The sequence below is a fragment of the Castor canadensis genome, chromosome 7 (genome assembly GCF_047511655.1).
Source record: "Castor canadensis chromosome 7, mCasCan1.hap1v2, whole genome shotgun sequence".
Lineage (NCBI taxonomy): Eukaryota > Metazoa > Chordata > Mammalia > Rodentia > Castoridae > Castor > Castor canadensis.
The window spans coordinates 14834251-14860821 of NC_133392.1; the positions used below are offsets into that span (position 1 = coordinate 14834251).

The 26571-nt window shown below is 34.4% G+C and overlaps 1 protein-coding gene across 1 annotated transcript in view; it reads right to left on the reverse strand.

Annotated features, from left to right (window-relative positions):
• Positions 1-26571, reverse strand: part of Ccdc172 (coiled-coil domain containing 172) — a 59742-nt gene that overhangs the window by 25399 nt on the left and 7772 nt on the right. The window contains exons 3-4 of the mRNA XM_020182426.2: positions 6906-7022; positions 5588-5753 (exon numbers count right to left, since the gene is read on the reverse strand). Of these exons, the coding sequence (XP_020038015.1) occupies positions 5588-5753; positions 6906-7022 (283 nt within the window). The remainder of the gene's footprint in view (positions 1-5587; positions 5754-6905; positions 7023-26571) is intronic.

Sequence of the window (26571 nt, forward strand, 5' to 3'; positions counted from 1 at the left end):
TGGCACGAATTAGAAGAGGGCATGGAAGAACAAACACTGACAGCAAGAAGACAAATGGAAATTAAAACTGCCCTGGGAAAAAGCTCTGGTATCTGCTCAAATTTGAACACTTCTTGCTGAACCTCTACTACCAGGGAGAAAAAGTCACCAGAATCAGTTTCACAGGTGAATTCTTTCAAACCCTGAAGAAATAGATAATTCCAGTGTTTACATTTTTCCAACTAGAGAGAGAGAAACCATTCACGTTCTTTTTATGAAATTAGTATAACATACATATAAGGAGATCAAGCTCACATATAAATATAGATGCAAAAGTCTTAAAGAAAACAGTTATCAATAGAAGTCAGTAATACATTAGGAGACTTAAGAGACCACAACTAAGTCAGGTTAATGATAAGACACATATTAACAAAACCCACTATATTAATATATCTTAGTGGGAAAACCACACGATCATTTACAAAGAGGGAGGTTGGGGGAAGGAGCAGGGAAGGAAGAAGGAAAGGGAAAGTGAGAACAAGAAGCAGAAGACATAAAGAGACTGTCAGTCTAGCATCATGATTAATAATAAAATTCTGGAAGTATTTATGTAAAAGTTAGTAATAAGGAAAGGTATTAACACTATTTAACAATCTTTAAAAAGTATCAGACAATGAAATTAAATTTTAAAATGTAATTTTGGAAAACAAAGACAAAGTTATCAGTAGCTGAAATTGGCACAATTACAAGATAGGAAAATTCAGTGAAATCAACTACAAAGAAGAGAATTAATTAAAACACAAATATTGTTTTGGGATAGGAAGATTCAAGATTAGAAAGTTATAAATTTTCCCTAAATTCATGAATAAATTTAATGCAATTCTAATTAAAATACTGGATCTTTTTGAGCTGACCAATGAAGCTTACTTTTATTTAGGAAAGTAAATTTGGGAGAATCAATAATAAAAAGCAAGAAAAGAGGGTTTTTTCATACTATGAAACTAAAATAATTTTAAAAATAGAAGATAGAGTACAGAAAGACATGAACAAATGTAGAATTTCAAATTATCTGGAAACAGATGAATTATGTCATAAATACTATTAAAACAGCTGACCAGCCACTTGAAAACAAGTTGGATCCCTAGCCTCTCACACTTAAATGCATTCTAGATATATGTAAAATATAAATAGGAAAAATGAAACAAAATTATCAGGAGTAGTCATGGTCAAACGTTTTTAAAAAATTAATGTTTCACAGAGAAAGCCCTTCTAAGCTGTAGATAAAATTCTGAAGCCAAAAAGGAAAAGACTAATTAAAGTGACTGGAAAACTTTTATTTTTCTATGTCAGTCTCCCCTCTCTCTCTCTCCCTCTGTCTCTCCCCCTCTGTCTCTGTCTTTCTGTCTCTCTCTCTCTCACACACACACACATACAAACACACAAGCAGATACTGTAAGTAAAGTTAAATGGTAAACAATAAACTAGGAAATAATATATCAGTCAGAACAAAAAGAAAGATAAAAAATATAAACAAATTCTTTTCTGTTCACAGAAAAAAGAAACATAAATGGTCAACCAATTCAGAGAAGTAAATTGAACTTTGTGCAAAATTAAACAAATGCTAACTAAACCAACAATAAATATACTGTCAATCAGCAAAAGCTAAAATTATTGATACTATTCAGATCATTAATGATATGGAATAATGCTATAGGAAAATAGGCACTCTATTTTGGTAAGAAAAATAAGACTTTAAGGAACATAAATTGGCATTGAAGGCTCTTAATATTTCCTTTGACCTAGTAATTTCATTAGGTTTAGAAACTCAGATGGAGTCCCCTTTTGATGACCACATAAGCTGTTTCCTGATTTTTAAGTTATGTTTTCTTTTCCTCAACACACCACAATCAGGCCTACCACCTGCTCATCGTTTCTTACATTCTCTGGGAACTTTGCTTCTCTTTTGAGTTTTTAGCTTTACCTCTTTACTGACTTGAACTCAGCAAAAATTTAAATATGTTCAAATATCTCCAGTCTCAAAGGAGAAAAATGAAAACAGGATGACCTTATTTCCTCACTACAAACCCTCCTCTTGACTTCACTTCTCCCTTTATTATCAGACTCTAGCATATCTACAAAGAAACGTCAAAGACTATGTCATAGTTGCCGTGTCCTCTCTTCCTGTTGATCAGCCTGTTACAGCTTAGCTTCTGCCTTTCCTTTCTTTTTACTTCAACCTGCTCCTTTTTCTAAAGTTTGTCAGTGACTACTAAGTTCTACTTCTTAATCCTTACCCTGGTTAACAGCTCATGAGTATTCAATGCGGGTTGACCTCCCCTCACATACTCTCTCCCCTAGGTAACCATGAATTCACACAGTAAAGTACCTGCTCCTTTCTTGGATCTCTTTCTCAGGCTCTTTGCTAGCTTTCTTCCTCTTCTTGGCAGACCTCTCTCTGAGCTCTTAAATATCCAACTATCATTTTGACATCTCCACTTAAATCTCTCACTTGATATTGATCACCCTTCAGATCTCAGTCTAAAGATCACCTTATCAAAGGAAGTCTTGCTTAACCTCCTAGTCCAGGTTAGGTCCACTATTATATGTTCTTCATACTTCATTCATATGAAGAAAAAGGATGTTTTTCTCCTTCAGACTCAGTCACTAACTTTTTGTCTCATTCATAGTGTTAGGGATATAGCATTAAATAAAACGAAGTCCCTGTCCTTAAAGAGATTAAAATTTTGGATGAAACTGTTATGAAATACCTGAAGATAAACTTTCTGGAAGTATACAAACCAACAGTATCAGGTACCATGGAAGCAAATCTATTAAAATAAACCTATAGTTCTGGGAAAAGGACACAAAATAAATGACTCCAACAGTATTTGTGTTATCAAGGCCTTTTTTCTTTTTAATTTTATAAAGGGATAATTTACCTAAAGTTCATCCATTTCAAGCATATAATCCATGAATTTAAAAGTCATTATACCTGTGAATCCACTCCCACAAACAAGAACCCATATATTCCCATCAAGGCCAAAAGATTCCTTGTGACCATTCACATCCATTTTAATCCAGGTAACCAATGACATGCATGCTATTACTGTAGATTAGTATGCACTGTGGGTGCACCCTGAGATGCACCCAAGCTGAATGTCAAATTTATTATTTTATTGCTAAGTATTCTACTGCATGGATATATCAAATTTTATCCCTTCATTTCTTAATGGACATTTAAATTATGTTCAGTTTTTCAGTATTGTAAATAAAGCTGATAAAAACTTAGTGTGGACACAGGTTCAATTCCTTTGGAGTATTTAGCTGTAGAGTACCTGGGTTGTATGGTTAATATATGCTCAAACTTTTAAGAAAGTGAAGAACATTTTTAAGGTAACTGTACCATTTATTTTACATTTTCATCACTACCATATGGGGTTCAAATGTTTCACATTCCTGTCATCAGTTGGTTTGGTCCGTTTTTTGTTTTTTTCATTTTAATGAATATACAATGGCTTTAATTTGTACTAAATTTTTGTCTTCTTTTTATAGCCTCATCATGTAAAACATATCATTGATCTTAGACCATTCTGTTTTTACTAGTATAAGCATTAAAAGCTACCTATATACCTCCCAACACTTACTGAGCTATAAAATTTTAGCATGTTAAATCTGTACTACCACTCTGTTAAAATTGCTTTCTAAATACTTTGGTTTAACCTCTGGCCCACAATTTTCTTATAATTGTTTAAAATATTCTTGGATATTTTGTTGTTAATGATTTTTAATTTATTCTTTTAAGGTTAAGAGCATATATTACGAATGCTTAACTAATTGAAAGCTGACATTTTCTTTATTATAAAATTCTCCTCTTCATCTTTGATAATATTCTTTCTTAAATTCAGTTATATCTGATATTAACATAACCCCTTTAACCTTTTCACCCATTTGGTTTCAATCTCTTTGCATCTTTAATATCTTTAGACTCTCTTCTACATAGACTAGAGTTGAGTGCTGTAGTTTTGCTCATATGTTCCCCTTTTCTAACTTTTATTCAGATTACATAAATAATTTTAAGGTTACTTTTTAATTTTTATATTGTCCTTTAACTATACATTTTTGCATTTCCCTTATTAATTATTCTAGGAATTAAACACCTCCTGTAATTTTTCAAGATTCCCTCTCCCAAGGATACTGACCATTAAGAAATGGCTTGAGGATAAAGCTAAAATCCCACAGCATTCTTAGAAAATCATGGTCTAACGTTAAAATCTAGGATATAAATTTAAAATCTTTTGCTTTGATCTCAGAAAAATCCAAAGTGATACCTCAAGAACCATTCAGTACAATGAGGAGGCCATTAAAAAGCTTAAAGACATTGTTTCTCAGCAGTTTCAGTAGAAGTCAAAAGAAGAAAAGGCCTTGTCTAAAAGAGATTTGTAGTTATGGGTTTTTCCTACTGGAATCAACCTCAGACAGATTCATGTGAAACTTACAAAGTTTTAAAGAGAATTGTATTTTCACAAACACAATGGATAGACAGTAAAAAATGAAAAAGGAGCCCTTGGATACTCAAATTTACATAGTACAGAAAACTGAGAAAAATAGTAGCTGCAAGGGTAAGACATCTTTTATAAAAAAGTAATGACTTAGAAAAGAAGAGGGCAGAGCTAAGCAGCATGGAGACTCATTCCCAGGCAGGAGGATGTCTGAGTCCTAAACAAGGAGTTTCTAGTATGTCTGTTGTTGGACTTCAGAACTTGGGCAATGACACCTGTGTTTTTCTGAACAGAAGTGTCTTTAGAGATTTTCCTATGCGTATCTCACCACAGTGGACTGAACATGTGAGGAATAACTACTTTCTTTACTTTGAGGCTTGCAGATCAATAAGAAATGTACTTAAGCAATTCTATAAGAATGGAAATCATCAAGCAGCCTCATGTGCAATTGGACCTGATTTAGAGGCAGACAGACTGGGCTTTAAGCTAATGTTACAACACAATCATTCAAGTTTGAAAACTGTGATTTGTTTTTGACTTTCCCTACTTCTGTTTTTATTAATGTCCTGTCATTCTTCCTAAACACCTTTTTAATTCACTCCCTCTTGTTTTCTGGCAACTGCATTAATTCAGTCTATTGTCACACAGTGCACTAACTTTTGTACTACTATTCCTGAAATGGAATTCTCCCCACTTGGTGTGACCTTAGTTCCTAGATGGATTGATGGTAAAATGAAATTCATAGCACCAGCCCTACCCTCTATTACAAATTCCACCACACTGTGCTATAAATATCTGCTTACATATTTGCTTCTCATACTTTTGAATTCCATAACACCAGGACCTAAAACAGTGTCTGTCACATAACAGACAATAAACATACATTGACACTGGATGAATGGTCAGTTGCTCAGGTCACATATACCTCTAAACAACACAAGACTGCTCACAGTAAAAATATACATCCATTAAGACAAAGTAGAAGCGAACGAATATCTATGCAACAACCCAGTTTGCTTAGGAGGAAGTTAAATTTCTGGAAAATTCACTAATTCCAAGTAACTTATTTTCATTAATGCTGACAAATGAGGCAATACTATGCTTCATACCCCTTTTCAGAATGTTTGCCTGGTTTTCTAAACCAGATATTTCAACCTTGACATTTTCTTTCATTCTAAGCTCTCTTTTCTTTGTTATTTCATACTCATTATTGAAGTCTGTAATTTCTTTAATAAATTTTTCTTCTTCTTCTGTCACTTTTTTTATTGTAGCTTCCTGAATAACAGAAATAAAATAAAAGGTCAAATATAGATGCTGGCTGCAGTATTTTTCTCTAATAACTTAAAATACAATCTTGAAATTATTAACAATGGAAGTATTAATTTTAAACTTCCTGGTATTACTACAAAAATGCTTCACTCCTTTAGTAAAATTATTTTAAGACAGACTATTGCAAAATAACATTAAACTATCTTCAAATGTAAGACTTATCCTTAAAGTTTTGAAAGAATTACTGAGGTAGAAATTCTACTACTCATTATTACACTTCTATTTATTTGTAAATTAAACTTTATAGTCATATATGCCATTTTTTTCATTATAATATAATTTGGGTGGCACAATAATAACCAAACTTGAAAATTAAAATCTATACTCAAAGGAATTACTACTTTATAAGAAGAAGAAAGAAATAAGGATATGCAAGGAAACCTTTTAAAATGTAAATTGATGAAGGCAAAATTATATATTCAGTTCAAAATAAGTTCTAAGTAATAGTTTACATTTTGTGAAATATCAATATAGCATAGAAGTAAGAATTTCTAAAAAAAATTAGGCAATGCAAAAACCTAAACTTTTTGACAATGCTGGAATCTAAACATTACTGTATATTTCTATTTTTTCTAAGACATGTCAGTTAATTACGAGCCACATTCAAAACCACCACATCTGTTGGTTCTGACTTTTGAACTGCATTTTTAATATCTTTAAATATATTTTCTTCAAAATGTCAAGTAATCACAAGTCACATCTCAAAACCAGCCCTGCATTCAAAACTACTGCTCAGTGTTGTTGCCTCCAACTTAAAATTGAAAAGTAAGCAATATCCATCCCTCCCACACATTCATAAACATCCTGAAGGGAGAACCTCTGCCTTTCGGAAGCACTAAAGCCAAAGTTGTGGAGCCTGAGCCATTCAAGGCAGTTGCACTTCTTCTGTTAGGCTTAGTACACTTGCAAACAATTTCTACATTACATCTCTGCCAACAGAACTCTTCAAACTATATCACTCTACTGACTGATTATAAATAGCATTTAACACTTTTCTTTATTTGAATAGTGCTACCTGCCAATGGGCATATAGATAATTTTCTAAAAGTACACCTAAGTATCTTTAAATAATTTTCCACTAAGTGGCTAGAGACTTACAAAGGTTTGAAGAAGCAAGTTCCTTTGGTTTGTCATTTCACTGCACTGTCTCTCTAAAGCATTTTCATGATTTTTCAAAAGCTGTAAGAGGGAGGATTTTTCAGAAAACTGCTGAACCTTCAAAGTGAAAAAGGCAGAAATTAGAATGAAGCAATTAATTAGACATCTTAGAGTATCTTCGCTAATAGAGCAGATATGCACAGTATAAAACTCATTTTGATTAATCTTTAAATGCAAAATAAAAACCACTCTAAACATCTTACTATATATGCACTATATTAAAAGTGCTCCACAATTACAGTTTTGTAATTTCTTTCCCCCCCAAGACTCAAGGACAAAAGTTTTCTTTATCCTCCCTGTACTTAGCACAGTTCTTAGTATACAGGTACTAAAGCTTTTTTGACTATACACATTGAAATGTGCTTCTGCACAGTTCATTTTAAAGAACAGGTTTGTAGTCTCACAACTTACAGTGGAGGAATAAATCATTTATACAGTATGACCAATAAAAACTGAGATACAGTCTGCAAAATACATGCAAAAAATCCAGACCCATGACTATAATTATATAAAATAAAACAAAAATGTAGTGGTTTAATTCCTCAGATAGGTTTATTTTGTGTGTGTGTGATTCTTGGTTCCGAACTCAGAGCCTTGCCACTTGCTTGGCAGGTGCTCTATAACTTGAGCTATGCCTCCTTGCTTTAGTTATTTTTGGTATAGGGTCTCCCCAGGGGTGGCCTCAGACCACAATTTTACTTGTTCTCCTATGTAGCTGGGATTACAGACATGCTCCACCATGCCTGGCTTATTTTGTTGAGATGGGCTTTAGCTAACTTTTTGCCTGGGCTGGTTTCAAACTGTGATCTTCCTGATCTCTGCACCCCAAACAGCTGGGATTACAGGCATGAGCCACCATGCCTCTCAAATAGGTTTTGAGAACTTATTTTTTACATTATTTTTGGGGGTGGGGTCTGGATCACTTGTATTTCAAAGCCTGCAATAGTTGGTTAGCACTGCTAGCTGAGCAGGTTACAGTCTGACTTCCCAAGTCTCCCTTTAGGCATTCCACCAACAGATTCCCCACAAACAAGACAGAGACACTGGGAGATGTTCTAACATGTGTCGGAGAAGATGACCTCTGCTTCTCCCCATTCTCTTACCCCACACAAGTATTCATTTAAAAAATTTTAGTACTCCATTTGGTTCTAAGGAACAAATGATATAATAAACATTAATATTAGATATGTAACTCTTATTTCATTTGAACTTTAAAAACTGAGACTTGGATAAGGAAATGAAAATCAGGGTGTTTTGATATGTAAAAGCTAAACCTGATGCCAGGCCAAAAACTTTACCACAGTGTTTGGTACTGGCCCTCATAAGAAAGCATCATTTCCCATTTGGGGCTGTTCCCATCCCTACTGAGAAAAGAAAAAGGATATAAATTCAACTTAAATTGCAGAAAGCAAGATTTATGTTAGTTATAAGAATTTTTCAAGGTGAGAGGCAGGTTGTGAAATCTCTGTCCCAGAAGATTTTGAATAGTAAAGAGTGTAGGAATAGTCTAGTCTCTAGGCAAAGGGTTGGCTTAAAAGATATTTTGAAATATTATGGCTACAAAGTCCTAGGAATACTGGCATTTTTAAAAAGCAGCTGAAATAAATGAGAAAATATGATCTTAAATTTATAACAGATCACAGCACACCTACAGTATGTGATGCTGTTCTTGCAACCCTGTTTTAAGAAAGACATCAAAAGAGAAAGATGAGAGAAGAACAATTTACACGACCAAGGGAATTGAGAAATTGGGGTGAAGAAAGAATGACACAGTTGGTATTTTATGATCTGAGAAAACAAAAATTAGAAAACATTATGTCCAGATCTATAAAATCACATAGAAATTAGGAACAAGGGTAAGCAAGAGAATGGTCAGGAATTTGTGAATATTTAGTGATTACATAAGTGAGAATAAAATATGATCCAGAAATGCTCAATACTTTAATAAAGATTGTGTCATTAATTAGGGGCAAATCCATGACTAACCCCAGTTCTTCTGACTTCCTTTTTTCTAAATCATGTTAATATGGAAATGTTAGAACTGTTTCAAAGTAATGAAATGATAATTCTGGAGCTAAAAAGGGACTTTAACTTCTCATAATTGTGAAAGTTCAAAGTATATAAATTTAGAGCCAGACATGGTAGACACACCTGAGATCCGAGCTACTTAGAAGGCAGAGTTTGGGAGGATCACAGAGGCCAGCCTGGGGGGCAAAAAGTTACCTCAACAAAATAAGCCTGGTGTGGTGGTTCATGCTCATAATCTCAGTTATGCAGGAGGCATTGATAGGAGGATTTCAGTTCCCAGGCCAAGCTGGGCAAAAAACATGAGTCCCTACCTGAACAATAACTAAAGCAAAAGGGGCTGGAGGTGCAGCTTAATTTGGGAAGCTCTTGTCTAGCAAGTGCAAGGCCATGAATTCATACCTCAGATACCTCAGTACTGCAGAGAGTGGGGGGGAAAGGAGGAAATGAGGGAAGGAGGGAGGGAGGGAATATGAAAGTTTAAGGGCCTCTTAGAAAAAATTTTCAAATACTTATTCCTTATCCCTCAGAGCTTATTGAGAAGGCTGCTGGAGTATACACCTAACTTAGATTTGCTACAGTGGACAGCAACATGACTACCACCCAAAATGCTATGGATATCCAATATTGTGTTAGATAAACTTTGGTTTAATCTACTAGGTAATTCAAGTATTATTAACTTCAGAATCAAAATTCCTGAATTCTGATTCTGTTTCTGACACAAATCTGCTATAAACCACCTGTGCCCAAAACCCCCAAATGGAGAAATTATTAAAAATATTTTTAAACGAGATAAACAAATTTATTATTCAAATTCAGAAAGCTTTGTTTAAGGATCATCTATCAACAACTAAAAGCTAAAACTTCCCAATGAAAGTAGAAGACTGCCAGGTACCTGTGGCTCATGCCTATAATCCTAGCTATTAAGGAGGTAGAGATAAGAGGATCACAGTTTGAAACCAGCCCAGGCAAATAATTCTTGAGATCTTGAAAATACCCAGCACAAAAAAGGGCTGGTGAAGTGAATCAAGTGGTAGTGTGCCTGCCTAGCAAGTGTGAAGCCCTGAGTTCAAACCCCAGTACTATCACAAAAAAGGCCATAGTATAACAATTTTTAAATTTACTTAGGATATCTGATGAAAATATTTAATATGAGAAGGTGTTGGCAAGTCAAGGAAATACCATAATAGAGAGAGTGGCAGGTATTTGGAAAAGCTGGTGTCAGAAAGGACAAGAACAGCCCCTACAATATGCTGACTCAAATTATTGAGGATACCCATAGGTTAAGGTTGCAAAAGCAAAACGAGGCCTAATATTAATGTACTGCCCTCATATCTTAATGGAACTAAAGGGACCAAAAACATTTGGATCTGCCCAGTTCATCTCTGACAAGTGTAAGTTATTAAGTCCTCAAAAATAAGATAGCTTTTCATAGCAATCTATTTGTGTTAAGTATTTGCAAGATAGGGTCTCATGATTTGCCCGGATTGGCTTCAAACTGCCATCCTCCTGACCTCTGCCTCCTGAGTAGCTAGGATTACAGGCATGAGCCATCAGTGCCCAGGTACACTGTGACCTTTTGTAGTTAATGACTCTATGTAACTTTTTACATGCTGATTAAAAGAGGAAAATGTGGAAGTAAAAGATAAAGATGAAGGTAAGCAGAAAGTGGGAGTGAAGAGCAGAGAGATTAACAATAAAAATAAAAACAAAGCAGCAGAAGAGAACTCAAAATGGAAAATTAATATAGACTTTTATGGAACAGGGAAATTATGGATATATCCTTTTTATAAATCTTTTGACTAGCTGTGTACATATTAGTTTTTGGTAAATACGCTTCATTTTTCAGCTATGGTAAAATACTGCAGCTAAGTGCCAATATTTCACATAGTTCTCTTTAATAATTGTTATACTCCCTTTTTTTTTCTTTTGGTGGTACTGGGGCTTGAACACAGGGTCTATACCTTGAGTCAACAGCCCATTTTTGTGATGGGTTTTTTCGAGATAGGGTCTCACATACTATTTGACCAGTTGGCTTCGAACCACAATCCTCCTGATCTCTATCTCCCAAGTAGCTAGGATTACAGGTATTGGAATACTGGAATTCTTCTCCTTTTTAAAAAAGGATTAGGATGGCCCAAGTGGTAGAATGCGTGCCTAGCAAGCATAAGGTCCTGAGTTCAAACCTCATTTCCACCAAAAAGAAAAAATGTAAAAAACTATTCTTATTGGTGCTGTGCAATAAAGTCACTGTGTGTGCTGTAAAATAATTAGTATTTTTAAAAGGGGACTATATGCATTGAAATCTGCTCCAAGGAAGCTTTTATTATTATTATTATTCATATGTGCATACAAGGCTTGGGTCATTTCTCCCCCCTGCCCCCACTCCCTCCCTTACCATCCACTCCACCCCCTCCCTCTCCCCCTCACCCCCTCAATACCCAGCAAAAACTATTTTGCCCTTATTTCTAATTTTGTTGTAGAGTGAGTATAAGCAATAATAGGAAGGAACAGGGTTTTTGATGGTTGAGATAAGGATAGCTATACAAGGAGTTGACTCACATTAATTTCCTGTGAGTGTGTGTTACCTTCTAGGTTAATTCTTTTTGATCTCACCTTTTCTCTAGTTCCTGGTCCCCTTTTCTTGTTGGCCTCAGTGGCTTTTAAGGTATCTGCTTTAGTTTCTCTGCGTTAAGGGCAACAAATGCTAGCTAATTTTTTAGGTGTCTTACCTATCCTCACCTCTCCCTTGTGTGCTCTCGCTTTTATCATGTGCTCAAAGTCCAATCCCATTGTTGTGTTTGCCCTTGATCTAATGTCCACATATGAGGGAGAACATACGATTTTTGGTCTTTTGGGCCAGGCTAACCTCACTCAGAATGATGTTCTCCAATTCCATCCATTTACCAGCGAATGATAATATTTCGTTCTTCTTCATGGCTGCATAGAATTCCATTGTGTATAGATACCACATTTTCTTAATCCATTCGTCAGTGCTGGGGCATCTTGGCTGTTTCCATAACTTGGCTATTGTGAATAGTGCCGCAATAAACATGGATGTGCAGGTGCCTCTGGAGTAACAGTCTTTTGGGTATATCCCCAAGAGTGGTATTGCTGGATCAAATGGTAGATCAATGTTTAGCTTTTTAAGTAGCCTCCAAATTTTTTTCCAGAGTGGTTGTACTAGTTTACATTCCCACCAACAGTGTAAGAGGGTTCAAGGAAGCTTGTTTTAAGAAATGGCTTCTAGACTATAGAAAGTGGAGAGATCTCCCATGCTCATGGATTGGTAGAATCAACACAGTAAAAATGTCTATACTCCCAAAAGTAATCAACATGTTTAATGCAATTCCCATCAAAATCCCAATGACATTCATCAAAGAGATTGAAAAATCTACTATTAAATTTATATGGAAACAAAAGAGGCCACGAATAGCCAAGGCAATACTCAGTAAAAAGAACAACACTGGAGGTATCACAATACCCAACTTCAAACTATATTACAAAGCAATAACAATAAAAACAGCATGGTACTGGCACAAAAACAGACATGAAGACCAGTGGAACAGAATAGAGGACCCAGATATGAAGCCACACAGCTATAACCAACTTATCTTTGACAAACGGGCTAAAAATATATGATGGAGAAAAGACAGCCTCTTCAACAAAAACTGCTGGGAAAACTGGTTAGCAGTCTGCAAAAAACTGAAACTAGATCCTTGTTTATCACCCTATACCAGTATTAACTCAAAATGGATCAAGGACCTTAATATCAGACCCCAAACTCTAAAGTTGGTACAGGAAAGAGTAGGAAATACTTTGGAACTAATAGATGTAGGCAAGAACTTTCTCAATGGAACCCCAGCAGCACAGCAACTAAGAGATAGCATAGATAAATGGGACTTCATAAAACTAAAAAGCTTCTGCTCAACAAAAGAAATAATGTCTAAACTGAAGAGAACACCCATAGAGTGGGAGAAAATATTTGCCAGCTACACATCAGACAAAGGACTGATAACCAGAATATACAGGGAACTCAAAAAACTAAACTTGCCCAAAATTAATGAACCAATAAAAAAATGGGCAAGTGAACTAAACAGAACTTTCTCAAAAGAAGAAATTCAAATGGCAAAAAAACACATGAAAAAATGCTCACCATCTCTAGCCATAAAGGAAATGCAAATTAAAACCACACTAAGATTACGCCATACCTGTTAGAATAGCCATCATTAGAAACACCACCAACAACAGGTGTTGGCAAGAATGTGGGGAAAAAGGAACCCTCTTACACTGCTGGTGGGAATGCAAACTAGTACAACCACTCTGGAAAAAAATTTGGAGGCTTCTTAAAAATCTAATAAATTTAATAGTAGATTTTTCAATCTCTTTGATGAATGTCATTGGGATTTTGATGGGAATTGCATTAAACATGTTGATTACTTTTGGGAGTATAGACATTTTTACTGTGTTGATTCTACCAATCCATGAGCATGGGAGATCTCTCCACTTTCTATAGTCTAGAAGCCATTTCTTAAAACAAGCTTCCTTGAACCCTCTTACACTGTTGGTGGGAATGTAAACTAGTACAACCACTCTGGAAAAAAATTTGGAGGCTACTTAAAAAGCTAAACATTGATCTACCATTTGATCCAGCAATACCACTCTTGGGGATATACCCAAAAGACTGTTACTCCAGAGGCACCTGCACATCCATGTTTATTGCGGCACTATTCACAATAGCCAAGTTATGGAAACAGCCAAGATGCCCCAGCACTGACGAATGGATTAAGAAAATGTGGTATCTATACACAATGGAATTCTATGCAGCCATGAAGAAGAACGAAATATTATCATTCGCTGGTAAATGGATGGAATTGTAGAACATCATTCTGAGTAAGGTTAGCCTGGCCCAAAAAACCAAAAATCATGTGTTCTCCCTCATATGCAGACATTAGATCAAGGGAAAACATAACAAGGGAATTGGACTTTGATCACATGATAAAGCAAGAGCACACAAGGGAGGTATGAGGATAGGTAAGACACCCAAAAAACTAGATAGCATTTGTTACCCTCAATGCAGAGAAACTAATGCAGATACTTTGAAGCTACAGAGGCCAATAAGAGAAGGGGACCAGGAGCTAGAGAAAAGGTTAGTTTGAGAAGAATTAACTTAGCAGGTAACACACATGTACAGGAAAGCAATGCGAGTCAACTCCCTGTATAGTTATCCTTATCTCAACTAGCAAAAACCCTTGTTCCTTCCTATTATTGCTTATACTCTCTCTTCAACAAAATTAGAGATAAGGGCAAAATAGTTTCTGCCTGGAAGTGAGGGGGTGGGGGGAAGAAGGAGGGCTGGGGTGGTTAATGGAGGGTGGGGGGAGGGGGGAAGAAATGACCCAAACATTGTATGTACATACGAATAAAAATTTTTTTTAAAAGGGCAGGAATGACAAAAAGAAAGAAAGAAAGAAAGAAAGAAAGAAATGGCTTGTCACAATTTTTAATGGATGAAAAAATCATTTATTCAACATGACTCATAAAATGAAATAAAATATATGAGATACACAGAAAACTCAGTCTGTGACTATTATAATTTCTATATGTGGATATTTGGTTTTCCTAGTACCATTTGTTGAAGTAGCAGTGTTCTCCAACATGTTTTTGGCCTCTTTGAAGAGAATCAGCTCCATGGTTTATTTTTTTCTGGTCCTCTGCTCTATTTCATTGGTCTACATGTCTGTGTCTGTGCCAGTACCATGTTGTTTTTGTTACTATGGCTATGTAGTATAATCTGAAACCAGGTATTGTGATAACTACTATATTGCTCTTTTTGCTCAGTTTTGCTTTCTCTCTTCAGAGTCTGTTGTACTTCCATATGAATTTTAGGATTTTTTTCTACTTCTGTGAAGAATATTATTGGGATTTTATTGGGGATTTCACTATATGTAGATAGCTTTCAGTTGTATGGCAATTTTCACAGTATTAAGTCTGCCAACCCAAGAACATCAGTGGTCTTTCCATCTTCTAAAGTCTTCTTCAATTTCTTTCTTTGGTGTAATAGTTTTTATTGTACATATATCTTTTGCTCCTTGGTTAGGTTAATTCTTACGTATTTTGTTTATTTTGAGGTAATCCAAAATGTGATTATTTTCCTTATTTCTTCTTCAGTATGTTCATTATTGGTATACAGAAAAGCTACAGATTTTTATATGCTGATTTTGTATTCTGCTATTTGGCTGAAAGTGTTTATAAGATGTAGGTTTTCTGGTGGAGTCTTTAGGGTCTTTTAAGTATAGTATCACATCATTCAAATAGGGATACCTTTTATTTCTTTCTGTTGTTTTATTGCTCTAGCAAAAATTCAAGTGCTATACTGAATAAGATCAGAGAAAGTAGACATTCTTGTATCATTCCTGATTTTAGAGGAAATACTTTCAGATTTTTCCCATTCAGTATAATGTACACTATTGGTATGCTAAATATGGTCTTTATTATATTGAGTTTGATCCTTCTACTCCTAGTTTCTTTGGGGTTTTTATCATGAAAAGATGTCAAAGTTTGTCAAAGACATGATCTGCACCTATTAAGCTAATCATGAGTTTTGTCCTTGATTCTGTTTATGTGCTGTTGTTTATTGATTTTCATATGTTGAAATATTCTTGCATTCCTTGAATAAAATGAACTTGATCATGGTGTATGATCTTTTTTTGTGTTGTTGAATTCAGCTTGCAAGCATTTTCGCAAGGATTTTTGTGTCTGTGTTTATCAGAGAAACTCTTCTACAGTTTTCTTTTTTTTGTTGTATCATTCAGTTTCAGCATCAGGGTAACACGGGCTTCATAAGATTAGTTTGAAGCATTCCTTCCCTTTCTATTTTTTGGTATAGTTTGAGGAGCACTGTTACTAGTTCTTCTATAAAAGACTGGTAGAATTCAACATTGAGTTCATTTGGTCTTGCACTTTTCTCTGTTGGAAAATTATTACAGTTTCAATCACATTGTATTCTATAGGTCTTTTTAGGTTTATATTCTCTTGGCTCCCTTTTGGTAGGCCAGAGGGTTTAGAAATGAATTCATTTCTTCTAGATTATCCAATATAATAGAACATAAATTTTCAAAATATTCTCTAATGATCCTTTGGATTTCAGTGGTATCTGTTGTAATATCCTTTTTTCATCTCTAATTTTAGTAATTTGAGTATTCTCATTCTTTCTTTTAGTTAATTTGGCTAAAAAGTCTGGTCTGTCAGATAGGAGTATAGCTACTACTGTTTGCTTTTAGATTCCATTTGCTTAGAATTATTTTCCATTCTTTTGTTTCTAGTCTGTGTGTGTCACTGCCAGTGAGGTTTTTTGTAGACAGAAAATAGTTGGATTCTTATTTTGTAATCCATTCAGCAAGTCTGTATCTTTTAATAAGAGAATTAAAACCATTTACATTTAAGGTTATTATTGAGAGGTATGTACCAACTTCCTCTTCATCTTAGAGGTTGTCTTACTGAGTTAATGATGTTTGTTTCTCTCCTAATTCTCATTTGTTTATTTGCTCTCATAGTGAGATTTATTCCTTCCTGAGTTCTCATCCTTGTGTATATCTTTCTTTCTCTTCTGTGTATAGTATTTCTTTAAGTATCTTCTGCAATGCTGGCTTAGTGATTGCTTATGTTTATCATGGAAAGTCTCTTTTTCTCCTTCAAATTTAAAGAACAACTTTCCTGGATGTGGTGATCTTGGATGTGAGTTATTTTAATTCAGGGCTTGAAATATATCAGTACGTTTTCTCCTGATCTTTGGGATTTCTGTTGACACATCTGCTGTCATCCAATTAGGTTTCCCTTTGTTTGTAACTTGGCACTTATTTCTTGCAGCTTTCAGTATTATTTCTTTGTTTTATACCTGTAATATAATGTGGAGAGGTTCTTTTCCAATTATTCAGGTTCTAAATTCCTCTAGTACTTTGATATCCATTTCTTTCTCTAGGTTTGGGAAATTTTCTGCTGTAATTCCATTGGGTAAGTTTTCTATCCCTTTAGTCTACATCTCAGGTCCCTTTTCTACACTACAGATTCATAGGTTTGGTAACTTAGTTCATTGGTAATGTTTTTTCTGTTGAGTTTTATTTAAAACCTCTGCCAGGTTTAAATAATTGAATGTCCAGGACTCGGACATTCAATATTCCTCCTGAAATTTTATAAACAATGCAAGTGGAAAGAATACAAGTCAAAATTATGTAACAAAACAGCACTCCATCACAAAATCATATAAAATTAAGAACGCTATTTTCCACTGAGTTTACTGAACTTTACATTTTCAAGATTTCTGATTTTTATTTTTTTACAGAATTGGTGTCTCTTTGCTGAATTTCTAGTTCAAATCTTGAATTGAATTCTTTACTTCATTCATCTCTTTATTTGATTCCTCTTTTGAGGTCACCAATGATTTTTTTAAAATAGACTTTTGAATTAGCTCACATTTCAAGCATTTTAATATCTTTGGATTTAGTTATTGAAGAGTTGTGAACTTTTAGTCATGCTGGTTTGTTTTTTCATATTTCTTGTGTTTTTATATTGAAGTTTGAATGTGTGGGAATGGTTATCTCTTCCAGTTTTATTTTGGGATCTTTTTTACTGAGCAGTCTTCTCTGAGAGCTAAATCTCATTATTACTTAGAAGAAAACAAACTTCTGTAACGGCAACAACACCAAAAGATATCAGATTTAGAAATACAATTAAAATCAACTAATGCCAACAACCATATAAAAGTACAGGGAAAAATAATGTAAAATAAACTACATAGCTAAAAATCAATATGGGGCTGGAGGCATGGCTTAAGTGGTAGCACACCTCCTTAGCAAGTATGAGGACCCGCATACAAACCCCAGTTCCCCGCAAAAGATTATTGAAGGACTGGAATGTGGCTCAAGTGATAGAGTACTTACATGCCAAGCACAAGCCCCTGAGTTCAAGCCCTAGTACCACCAAAATAATGACGATAATAATAAAGGTGAAAGCAATAATAATGAGCAACAAAATAAAGGAGTAGGAAAAGGGAAAAAGAAAAAAGGTTAAAATTTTTTTAAAAGAAGAAATAACAGAGATGAATGAATGTAAGGAAAAGAGTAAGATAAAAATACAATTACAAAATGAAGCCCAACTATATATATAAAATAAAGGTTAAAAAAGATATAAAAGTATTTTCAAAACTGAAAACAATATTAAAATATAGTAAAAAGTTAAAAAGTGATAAAGAATTAGAGAAGTTTCTTTCTGGGTCCTCTAATACTGGAATCTGAAGGTTTGTGAATAGTATTATAATTCCTACTGCTCAGGCTGGCACTGAATGTGGCCTGAGAGTAAGGTCAGTCAATGGTTAGTTGTCAGGTTCAGGGATGCATTCACTTTATCTACTTTTTTAGTATTATTTTACTGGGGGTACACTGTGAAATTTACAAAAGTTCTTACTCTACATCATAGTTGAATTCACTCCCTCCATCATTCTCCTTTTAGTAGCTTTCCTTCTTCATGTATTGGAAGCTGCTGCCAGCCACTTTGACCTTCCTGTAGGCCAGGAAGGTTTCCACTCACTACAGAGGCCCCTTACTTTTTGCACTCATGGGCAGCAAATGTGCAAGTGTAGAGGTGTCTCCCATGTGCACTGGAGAGTAGGGGAGGTAAACAGGGCACTGAGAGCTGTACTGGAGTTGGAGAACTTAAACCCAGTTCTCTGCATGCCAGTCTCAGGGTTTTCAAAACACTCCTAGCATTAAACCACCCTGTGGGAGGGAATTCCATTGATCTTCTAGATCTGTGGGCAGAGCTCTAAGTCCCACTTAATAGCAAAGCACAAGCATCAGGGAGGCATCTCTGGAGGTTGAGCAATCCACCAGCCATGAGTTAGAAGCTCTCATTCCCCACAGTAATCCTCAGATCATGGGGCTTGCTCCTTGTCACAGAGGACGAGTCACCAATCATCTGTCCACAGTCTGAGCTCTCTGCTGCTTAAATTTCTCAGCAGGTCTGTGTGTGACCCTTCCCTTCTCTCCATGACTGCCTCTCAAGGCCATCTCCCATCCTGACTCTGCAGCAGGGCAGTCTTCAGAATCTCTGAGCTGCAATTATTTTCAGGTCCCTGGAGAAACTCAGTGTCAAATAATTACCCCTCCCCCCCCAAGATGGCACCTAGCTATAGCACTTTGAGATGTGGGGAGAGACAAAATGTCTTCTCCACCGCTGGCCTGACACTTAGGAGGAGTCACTGTCACACCAAATCCATGAAGTGGATTTAAAACTTATGTTTATCTTCTGGCTAGGACTTCCAGTCTGTTGTCACCAGACTGACTAGCTTACCTTATGGTTGTGGCTTTGACACACACACACACTCTCCCCCACCCCACTCCCATTAGTGGAGGTTGCTGTCATGGAATGTTGCCTACTTTTTCTCTGCATAGCTTTTTTGTTCTCCATGGTTTTCAGCTGTCCTGACACCTCTTTTATGATTCCTGATGCTCTTCTTTTCTTTCTCTCTTTAGAATATAGTCTGCTTTTTGTTTCCCTTACCCTTCTCATTCACAAAATCACATGCAAGAAACTTCTAATCTGTCATTTTACCCCAGGAGCCTGGATTATTCCTTTTGTTCTTTCTGCAATCCCAACTAAATTCTTAGGGTATGTTTCACATTCCTGTCTTTGAAAACCAGACCTACTGAATGTGTAAGATTTAAGCAAAATGTTCAAAATATAACCCTCAATATACTGATATGATAAAAAGATGAGGTTATTTCACAGAATAAATAACCATTGGAAACCTCTCTTACCTGTTGTTACAAAGGTGATAGGTGGGTATCAGAATTGAGAAGATACTGTAAGAAATATCAAATTGTATCATAAAAATTATTTTGAAATATATCTAAATCAGGCTTGAACTGAGGCACTAACATACCCATGGTAGTTTACTTTACAGTAAAAAGAAATTAAAAAAAAAAAAGAAAACTATCAACTCTGTCTTCTAAATTACCCAAAGGACTCAAGGGGTGGAAAATTTCTAATGGCCAGCATAGGCATTTCTCTTTCTCATCTCTTTCATTTGACTAGAAATGAAAATATTTACAAGCAGCATTAAAGTTTCATTCTAGAATCAAATGGCCAAGCTTTGTCAGAAAATATTGCTGTTTTATAAAAGTTTAATTTATAGCAGTGGTTAATTCTGCTTCCCTCAGCAATACATTTTTTTCCTTTCCCTGTTTTATTCTTCTTGGGATATTTGATGTTTTAACAGAGTTTACAGTTTTCCTGGTGAGTTGACTTATCTGGTCAACTAAGTCCATTTTCAACAAAGCTATGATTTGTGATTCTTCAATACTTTTGCTGCCTGGGTGACTTTAGGTATTTTTTATTCCAGAAGAACCTGAAAATTGAAAATGACTGAGGATTTTAAATTAATGTTTAGGTCCAAGTAAGCAAAATACAGAGCTAGTCTTTGTTGTGAATGCTGTTGTTAAAAATAATCTCAGCCTTGAGGAACTGACCCAATAGCATAATAGGGAGGTTTACACAAGAAAACAAAGAGATTTACGTAGAAGATTTCACGTTCTTAAAATCATAACAATTGAGGAAGCGAATGTGGTTTACAACTATGATAAAAAAATCTTAAACACTAGCAAACATCAATGAATAGTCTATCCATAACAGATGTTAACTTTTTAAAACGAATTTTTGTAAATATGTTTCTAAATCATAGATGAAATGTTTAAAGAATACTTCACTATGACACAGTAATCCTAATACAGTAAGCAAGGAAGGTTCAATAATAGGAAATTTCAGTCCTTACAATGGCTTGTAAGTCTTTATATGATTTGCACCCCCTATTCTCTCTCCAACCATGTCTTCTAACAGTATCTTCCCAGCCCCACAGGCCCCTGGCTGGTCCTCAAATATACCCTGCACCCACTCTCTTCAAGCCTTTGCACAGGCTTCTTTCTCTGCCTAGAAATTCCTTCCCCAGATCTTCATGGTACTAGAAAAAGATATTACTTAAAATCTTATAGTGGGACAGGCTTTCTCAAACCAGGAATGAATTCAGAAGCAAACAAATAAAAGGATTAAAGATTCTAACAGTTCAAAATTATAAACTTTGACTAGATAGCTAGACATGGTGGCACAAACCTATAACCCCAGCACTAGGTATGCAGAAGCAGGAGGATCATCAGTTCAAGGTCAGTCTAGACTACAATAGTGAGACCCTGTCTCACAAAAACAACCATAAAACCCATGAAAAGCCAAGATAGAAATAAGAAAATGTCCAATAAATGACAAAGCAAAGATAATATGTAACATATAAAAAATGAAGTCAAGAAGGAAAAGACAAGAAAAGGATAAATGGATAGGTAAAACATATAAATGTAAATAAATGAAAAATACTATAATACAAATTAATCTAAAAGTATGAAAAAATGCCATTTTCTTATGTCTGCAAAAAAATTAGTAATTTCCAGGGCATGAGTGGAGAAATTTGGGGAAGATACACTGGAACAACCTTTCTTGAGAACAACTTAGAAATTATCAAAACATATAAATGTAAATAAATGAAAAATACTACAATACAAATTAATCTAAAAGTATGAAAAAATGCCATTTTCTTATGTCTGCAAAAAAATTAGTAATTTCCAGTGCATGGGTGGAGAAGTTTGGGGAATATACACTGGAACAAACTTTCTTGAGAACAACTTAGAAATTATCAAAAGCCTTGAAAATTATATACCCATTGATGGAACAATCTGACTTGCAAGAATTTATCTTTAAAAAACATGGAATGATAGATGATGTATAAGACTGTCATCACAATAATGCTAATAATATAACTTACTAGTAGTAATAATGAATTCTTAGCAATAGGAAATCAGTTAACTAAAATATGCTATAGAATTTATAGGACTACTATACAGTTATTAAAATTGCTTTATATAGCTATAAAAATGTATATATTTACTGAGATATCCAGGATACAATAAATAGAAAAAAGTAAATTATTTAAGATGAAATAATGCACATATGTTTAAGTAAATTTAAAATACTAACTGCACAGTATAATTACGAATGATTTTCATTTGCATCTTGGTTATTTATTTTTAAAATAATATGCAATAAATATGTATTACTTTTATGAAGAGTGAAAACAATAGAGCTGTTTCAATTATGAAAATAACCCATATGTTCATCAGATATAATGGTTAAAAGACCCTCAGAATTTTCCAAAATATGATACACCCTTCCCATAGGGAAATAAACATGACTCCTCAGAAAGATGGACAAGAACAGGAGATGGTGGAGTGGCTCAAGTAGTAGAACACCTGCTTAGCAAGTGTGAGCTCCTGAGTTCAAACCTCAGTACTGCCAAAAAAGAAAAAAAAAAAAAAACAGATGGAGAGGAACAGGAGATCATAATGAAAAGACCACTTTAGAATAACAATATCATCTGTTTTTCTTTTTAATATGGTAGTCATACATCTCCCTTTCTTTACTCTTTCCTCTCTTCTTCAGGAAAAAATTAATTAGAATTTTAACCCAGACTGGATTATTTTTAGAGCCTTGGATCTAATCTGAATCAAAGGATCAAAGGAGGCAGGCTTCCAACTTATCTTGAAATATGTTTAAAGGCAATTAACAATTCATAAGACAATATAAGCATCAAATCTTATATGAGAAATTCTGCCCTGAAGCTTTGGGTAGCTAGTTTGGCTCTGTCTTCTTTACTCACCTTTTCTGAACTCAGCTGGTATTCCAAAGTTCTTACCAACTGAAATCTACCCTTTTCAAAATAGTCCCTGCACTATAACTCAACCCTTTTTCTAAAATAAAACTCCCATTCTCCAAAAGCTGCCCAATCTCAGCTAGATATTAATCTGTTGAAGAAAGAGCAGTAAATACTGATAGGCTAAAAAATTCCATGATGATAATTCTTAACCTGAAAGACTCCAAGGAGATGCTCCGAAATAAGGAGACTTCTTTGTTATTTGACACATGAGGTGACTGTACCTTACCTATAACCATGTCTATCTACTCTGATGGGATATGAAACAATGCTGAAGAGCAGATTTTCTATGTAAATGGAAGAACTATAAAATGTCACAGATTCTTTTAAACACATTTTCGTCCTCATAATAATAAAACTTGGCAGATGAGCAAGAAAAGATCCTATCTCAGTCAAGGAAATCTATACTACAAGAATACTGGAAATTGGTTGGGATATTCACATCAACTCAACCAGCTTTAGTTCTAAGAAGACAGCTCATTCTTCAAGAACTCAAGAAAACAAGAACAGGACAAAGAATATTTTATATATTCATCTGTTGGAAAAATTGAGTCTGAACAATCTCACAAAATAACAAAATGAACCCCATGAAAAAAAGTTAATACAAAAGAAAAGGAATTAAGCAACAGATTAGAGAAAGATCACTGCATACCTCTATGATAGTTTATTATAGGATACCAAAAAGGTTTTTTTGTTAATCAAGTGCTTGATACCCTCAAGAAGATGCAAAGGTTTATTCACAAAAAAAAAAAAAGAGCAAGTAAAGACATACCAGAAAAAGACAAAATACAACAAGCCTAGATAAAAAGGAAGACAAAGAAATGTGAAAAAAGGAAGGAAACACATAATTTAAATTTGCAGAGTGCATTAAATACAAAATTATACAGTAAAACAGAGTCAGCGATATAAAATGTAAAAAGTACTCTCAGATTGCTTGGGTTTAATAATCAAATAACAGAAGATAAAGTGTCCAGAAAACACAAAACAAAGATATAAACCATAAAAGTATGAGTACTTGAAAAAGTAACCAGAATAAACAGTCATAGTTAAAATGGGAGAGTCATCTTTGTTCCAGACAAAATTAATAGATAGATTAATTTTGGAATTACAGATTTAAAAATTTTAAAGCAATCAGGAAAGAACAAAGCAGGTTACCTAAATACTTCAATGCTTCTCTTCTACATTAATAAATTTCAGAACACTAGGTCTACAAAAACTTCTAAAAACAGGTTTAATTCAATAATTCTGTATACAGATAAAATGTGCAAACATGAAAACAACAGAAAGAAACTTCAGGTATTAATGGCTCAGAAAAAAAAATAATCATTCACATATTCTTCCTGAAAACTTAATTTGAGCATTTAAGTGGACTAACAAAAAATAAAAACAAGAACTAAAGAATGAGAAATTAAAATTTTTATAGTGAAGAAATCTGGTTAATATGACAGTATAAGTAAATGTGGAAAGAATCTGCCAGGTATAAAGAAATGCTTGGCAAAATATAATCACATTTAAAATACATTTTGTTTACCTCATTAAGTCAAAAGCACAACAGGGAAACCTTCACGCCAGAAACAAAGAGATAACACAGTAAGACTGGTGTGTTAAAATTCAAGCCCACAGAAGTATCTTTCAAAAAAGATACAGGCATTAAGGGTTAGGGTTTTAAATGTACATAAAAGACCAATAGTCAAGATCAAGGGGAGCTGGAGTGGGCTCATTACACACTCAGGAATTATCTGTCTACTGTCATGGAGAGAAGTGTCTCTAGAGGCTACAAAAGTAGAATAACAAAACTTCAACCAATTGTCAAGAGATGCAGCATACAAGTAAAATGAGTTCTATTCAGTCAAAAGTGGAAGAGAAGCTTGAATTCTGATCCAGAACTGTTTATGGATGTTCAAGTATCTCTTAACTATGCAGTGAAGAAATCCTGAGCTCAGAAATCAATCTTAAAAATGTCCTGAACAGGAGGATATTCTTTCACCTACAAGGCCCCGATGGCTTCTTAGGGACACCTTTTCTGTCAAGGGACTGTGTGGGATGGTCAGGAAAAATAAGGTCTGCTAAAGACAAATGCACAATAAAAATTTAAAGTTCATTTTAAAAAAAAACCTACCACCTATAAAAAAAAAAGGTAACAAATGAAACAAGCAGAATGGGTAGAAGAAAACAGAAAACAGAGAGCTCTGTGATAGTGAGTTTAAAATTAATTTATCTACTCTATAAATATTTGTTTAGTACCCAATTCTAGATGCTGAGAATAACAGCAGTGGGTAAAATAGGTGCGTTTCTACTCATTATGGAGACTATAATCCACTAAGGGGGTGATAAACAGATCAATACAAAATATGCCAAGAGGTGATAAGTGCTACAAAGAAAAATAAAGCAGAGACAGAGATGGGATGGAATGATGCTGTTTACATAGGAAGGAGAGAGAGGATCCTCTACAGAAGCTGTTCTCAAACTGTTTGGTCTTATCACCCCTTCACTCTAAAAAAATCAAGGATTTTTATTTGACTGCTTTGTGAGTTGTATTTATTAATATTTTCTGTGTCAAATATTAAAGCTGGGAAATTTTTTTAAAGTCAATAATAACAATAACAATAATAAATCTATGGCATGTCAAAATAACCATCATTATCTTTATGAAAAAACACTCAAAACAAAAAACTGAAAGGAAGAGCTGCATAAAAATTTTTTACAAATCTCTCTAACTTCTGGCTTAATTGAAGACAGATGGAATCTCATATTTGAGTCTATCCAAACTTGCAATATGCTGTTTTGGTTGCAGAATATGGAATACACAGATATACATGTAGTTGGAAATAGGGGGAGTATTTTAATACAGTTTTCAAATAATCGTGTATATTCTTCTTTAATACTACACTAAAATTCAACCATAGTAATTCCTTAAAGGTTAATTGCAAAGTGGAATTTGAAACTATTTCAATGAACTTTTCATTGTGTTACAAGAAGATACATTGGTCTATTGTGTGCTTTGAGTGTATTTTTTATCCATTCATAGTTTTGTAACATTATGCACCAGTCTTTTGGATAATATTGCTTCACTAAATTATGGAAAGACTCTAAATGTTGATACATTTCATAATATAGCATCAAAAAATAACACTCATGAAGCATGTTGAAACTGAAACTATTCCAGGAATGGGAGAGGGATGATAAAGGAGAATGATGGAGGGGGTGAGTTCAACTATGATATATTATACAAACCTTTGTAAATGTCACTACGTACCCCCAGTATAACAATAATATGATAATAAAAAATCACTAAAACGCATCAGAAAAAAACATTTAAAGATTGGGAAGCTGTCAAGTTTATAATGGCATTGTTAGACAGACTGAATATTATCATCGTCAGAAAAATAATAATAAAGCAAGATAGTTACCTTGAATATTAGGCTGACTTCATTCATTTTTGAGAAAATTTTGCCATATAGGTAAGTTTAAATAACTACAATTTGCCTATCAATTATCTGAGTAAAAATGGTGGTCTAGAAAAAGAATTGTTAGCTCATACGCAACTCAGTTTCACATGTGCTCCCCAAGACAACCGCTGTACTCTGGAATATAGAAGTACTTTAGGTAAACTTCTAATTTTATCACACACGGTCTGGAAAATGTATATACTCAATGGCTAAATTCAATAAAATTAGTATTTTTTACCTTAACCATAAAGCAAACCTAGTGGTTTTCATTATCTTACTGAATGCATATGGCAGTGAAAAATACAACCTTTACCATATTTTGGTT